This window comes from Arachis ipaensis, chromosome B5 (assembly GCF_059453495.1).
Source record: "Arachis ipaensis isolate K30076 ecotype BB chromosome B5, ASM5945349v1, whole genome shotgun sequence".
NCBI classification, from domain to species: Eukaryota; Viridiplantae; Streptophyta; class Magnoliopsida; order Fabales; family Fabaceae; genus Arachis; species Arachis ipaensis.
Genome location: NC_142440.1, coordinates 15,793,281 through 15,797,161, shown reverse-complemented (window position 1 = coordinate 15,797,161; position 3,881 = coordinate 15,793,281). Strand labels below are relative to the sequence as shown.

The 3,881-nt window shown below is 32.8% G+C and overlaps 1 protein-coding gene across 4 annotated transcripts; it reads left to right on the top strand.

Annotated features, from left to right (window-relative positions):
* The first annotated feature begins 1,137 nt into the window (after positions 1-1,137).
* On the top strand, positions 1,138-3,634 carry LOC107643059 (uncharacterized). 4 transcript variants are annotated; one of them, XM_016346603.3, is made up of 8 exons: positions 1,138-1,185; positions 1,309-1,479; positions 1,568-1,607; positions 1,724-1,781; positions 1,878-1,972; positions 2,086-2,189; positions 2,500-2,628; positions 2,757-3,634. In XM_016346603.3, the coding sequence occupies exons 2-8, from the start codon at positions 1,340-1,342 to the stop codon at positions 3,373-3,375; spliced, it is 1,185 nt and encodes a 394-aa protein (XP_016202089.1). In that variant the 5' UTR covers positions 1,138-1,185; positions 1,309-1,339; the 3' UTR covers positions 3,376-3,634. The 4 variants fall into 4 exon arrangements, with proteins under 4 accessions (XP_016202089.1, XP_088344257.1, XP_088344258.1 ...); XM_088488131.1 differs by having other exon boundaries at positions 1,153-1,214; XM_088488132.1 differs by having other exon boundaries at positions 1,165-1,214; positions 2,500-2,613.
* The last annotated feature ends 247 nt before the right edge of the window (positions 3,635-3,881 follow it).

The following is a 3,881-nucleotide window of genomic DNA, read 5'->3' as shown; positions in this document are numbered from 1 at the left end:
ATTAATATTTATTTATTAAATTAAAATAATATATAAATAATATATTTTTAGTACTCTTTTTAAGTATTTTTAATAAATTTATTTTTATTACGATTTTGGGTACTAACTTTTTATTAGTTATGTTTTTATTATTATTTATGGTTATTTTTTTATTTAATTTATCATTTTTAATCGAAACAATAATACATATTATAAAAAATTAGAATAATACATAATGCACAAAAATTACAATAATAAATTTTACAATATCAAACAAAAAATATTTTATAAATTTTTTACTATTTTTAGTTTTTTTTATTTAGTATTATTTTGAATCGTAAAATTTTATTACTTATAACTCTATTGTTATATGTTTGATCAGTTTTTTATTTATTTTATCCTTTTTAATAAGATTAATAATTCATATTATAACAAAATTATAATAAAAAATTTAATAAAAATAAAAATAAAAATATAAAAAAGTATTAAAAATGATAAAAAAATTAAAATATTCGAAATAATTTGAAACAAATCTGAATTCTTATGGAACTAGTAAACGTAAATACACGTTAGTCACAACAAAAAAAAACATAAACACAGAAATTATAATTTTTTGCTTTAAGTGAACGAACTTATTTTTAAGATCACTTCTACGTTTAGCGTTAAAAAAAAAAAGTTACCAAAAACAAAAAAATAACGATAAAAAAAATTTAAATATACTTTTATCTTTTCCAACGCATTTACTAAGCACACCCTCGATAGTTTCTCCTTGAGTGTAATTTAGAAATTTCGGCTACTATTCATAGAAAAACATTTTATAATAATTAAAATATTAGCATATATTATATTAAAAATTTAATTAAACTCTCCGTTTTATTTTCCGTCGAATATTTACTGTGTTCACCATAAGTTCATAACTTTGCGGGGAAGATATATTTTGGGTCATATGATGGAGGCCCATAATAAGGAGGATGGGTTATGGTAATGGGCTTATATTATCTCAATGACACTGAGGCCCAAATAGCATAATATATCCAGAATAGGTTTGCGAAGAAAGCCTCTGACTTTAGGGGGAAAAAAAACCACAAAGAGTGCGGGGCAAGCCGTTCCAATTTTCCAATAATAATAAATTTTTAAAGAAATAAAAGAAAAGAAGCTTCCGTTCAGTCTTCAGTGTCACTCTTTGGCTTCCAAGGCAAGCTGCTTGTGCGTACTTAACAGTGAAATGAGTGGCAGTTAAAACCACTCAACCCAGTTGTTTCGTTTCATATTCCACTGCTCTCACTAGTGACTATCACTTGTCTCAGTATTAATCGTTTGTGTGTGAAGATTGGATGTGATTTACAAAAAAAAGTGTGATATGATGTTGGAGGTTGAGACGGAGCTCGAGGAGTTGAGTTTTGAATTTGATTCATCTGAAGGAGATGGAGTCCATTTATGCCTTTCTTCTTCAAATTGCAACTGTGATGCCACTCTTCTGAAATCCACCCCTGTTTCAGGGTAAGCTACTTTGCTCTATGCCTCTATGTTCATCTCAATATAACAATAAATAAATAATTGCTTACTTTTTTTTCCCCAAAAAAAAAAGGAGTAGCAAGGCTGAAGCTAGACGCTGGTCAGAGGAAGAGGTACTTGACTCATTTAACTCCTTATATTATTCTCATTTTTGAAGTACTCTATGTCTCTGCAATTCTTCTTCGGTATTCTTCCGATACTTAACGATTTGCCTGTTTCTGACAAACAGGACAACCTTTTGATTCAGATAGTCAAGAAGCATGAAGCTAGGAATTGGAAGAAAATAGGTATGTCAAAGTGATTTTAATATTAAAGGAATATGCTCCTCCAGTTTGAAATTAAAATGCATAGGTAGTTAAATATTTAAAATTGGTCTTTTGCAGCTGCGTATCTTCCAGGGCGAACTGAAGTCCAATGCTTACATCGCTGGCAAAAAGTTTTGGATCCTGATCTTGTGAAGGGTTATTGGACAAAGGAGGTGCACTTCTATGTTACTACTTACTACTGTTGGTGTAATTTTGAATTGTACTCATTTCTGTTAGTGGAGATGTTGATCGTTATTGCGGTCTTCTTGTACATTCAACTTGTTAGGAGGATGATCGCCTCACTGAGCTAGTAAGAAAGTATGGTTTGAAGAGATGGGCCGAACTTGCAAAATTCTTACCGGGTCGAATTGGGAAGCAATGCCGAGAGAGGTAGCCGATATTAGACCTTATTTGTTGTATAATTTGTCCATTTTTATTCATATTGTGGATTTGTGCTCTTTTCTTAATTTATGTAATACTTTACTTCTGCCTAATTGTAAGATTTCTGTGATTTGTGTCTAACTCTAGATGACTCATTAAGGGGATATTTTGAGTTGGTTGCATTATGTTGTATACATGTGTTACATAACTTAGCTTTTTGTATTGGCAAAAAATTATTTGGCAGATCCTTGTATGCATGCATGTTACTGTAAAATATGATGCATTAGATGAACTAACAAGTTATCAACTTTAATTTCAGGTGGCACAATAATCTTGATCCAGCTATAAAGAAAGATGCATGGACGGAGGAAGAGGAATTGGCACTTGCTCACTATCACCAAATATATGGTAGTAAGTGGGCAATGATTGCAAGGTATCTTCCTGGAAGGTATTACTTACCTGACACAATTATGCAAGCTTTTGACCTGGATTCTGACATTACATGCTTCAATTTTCAAAACATGCCTTAATATTTAAGACCTGGATTCTCACTGTTTTTGTCCTTGGGTGAATCAGGTCTGACAACGCCATTAAAAATCATTGGAACCGCTCAATGAAAAAGAAAGGGGATGCATCTTCACATCTTGGTTTTGACCTAAATGTTGCTACTTCCAGTTTTCGCACATCTCCAATAGTGCCAGCTCATGTTTCAGTTAAAGTAGATAGCCATAGTTTCAATGAAATGGATTCGAAGCACAGGGTTGACAACTTCCCAACACACTTGGTTCTTCAAAAGTCCAGTAAATCTCCCAAACGACAGAAAGTTTCTTCCTCAGATGCTAAGAGAGACCAAGTTGGAAATGGAAGCAACAACAAAATCAACAGTACGTGCCATAATGCAGATGACATGAGTAACGACATAGGATGTGGGGACAATAATGACAGCAGAGATACTCCCACAATGTTTGAACAAAGTCCAGAACGTGTACTAAGAAGCTTAGCGATGACCTATGAGAATATTCCATCTATTATTAGGAAACGAACTCCCACCAAGGCTGAGTGTGCCCAAACTCCTGAAGACGAACGTGTTATTACTTTACAAAATTTAAAATTGAGCCGGGAGTTTATTCCATCCATTATTACTACACCAAACACTAAAGCCATAGCTAAATCTCTAGAAGGATACATGGAATGATGGAATATGCTTGGAAGTTGTAATGTTGCCATGTAAATGTAACCTTTCCCAAGGTTTACCGAAAGCGAGTTACCCTTTTTGGTTCATAGAGAGTTGAACCTTCCTTTCGTTTTAGTTTTTACCTTCCTTTTCTTTGGTCAAAGGAAACTTGCACGTGCTTGAATTGCCAATATCCGGGCCTAAACTTTTGTGCTTTACTTCGCAGCTTTTCTTGTTGGGCTTCACCTTATATGAAAGAGAGAACACGCGCTATGATCCATTATGCTTGTCCCATTTTAGCCATTTTCTTGTTTCTCTATCTCATCACCGGCTACGTTTTTCCGCCGCCTTCCCCTTAAATAATGATAAAAAAAAGAGGACTTAAAAAGAGGAAGTATAGGAAGTTAATAAAATAGTTGTATAATATGTACAATAGAGGTTTAAGGTAGTATTAGAGATATAATCATTAGTGTTAATTTTTAGGATGAATGGTTTTATGACATAGTATTAAAGCTCTAGATCCGAAA

What these genes read in the sequence shown, in the direction of transcription:
- LOC107643059 (XM_016346603.3), top strand. Translation starts at nt 1,340, where the DNA reads ATGATGTTGGAGGTTGAGACGGAGCTCGAGGAGTTGAGTTTTGAATTT. An exon ending in TAGGAATTGGAAGAAAATAG is followed by an intron (nt 1,782 to 1,877) that starts GTATGTCAAAGT and finishes GGTCTTTTGCAG; the next exon opens with CTGCGTATCTTCCAGGGCGA. An exon ending in AGGGTTATTGGACAAAGGAG is followed by an intron (nt 1,973 to 2,085) that starts GTGCACTTCTAT and finishes TCAACTTGTTAG; the next exon opens with GAGGATGATCGCCTCACTGA.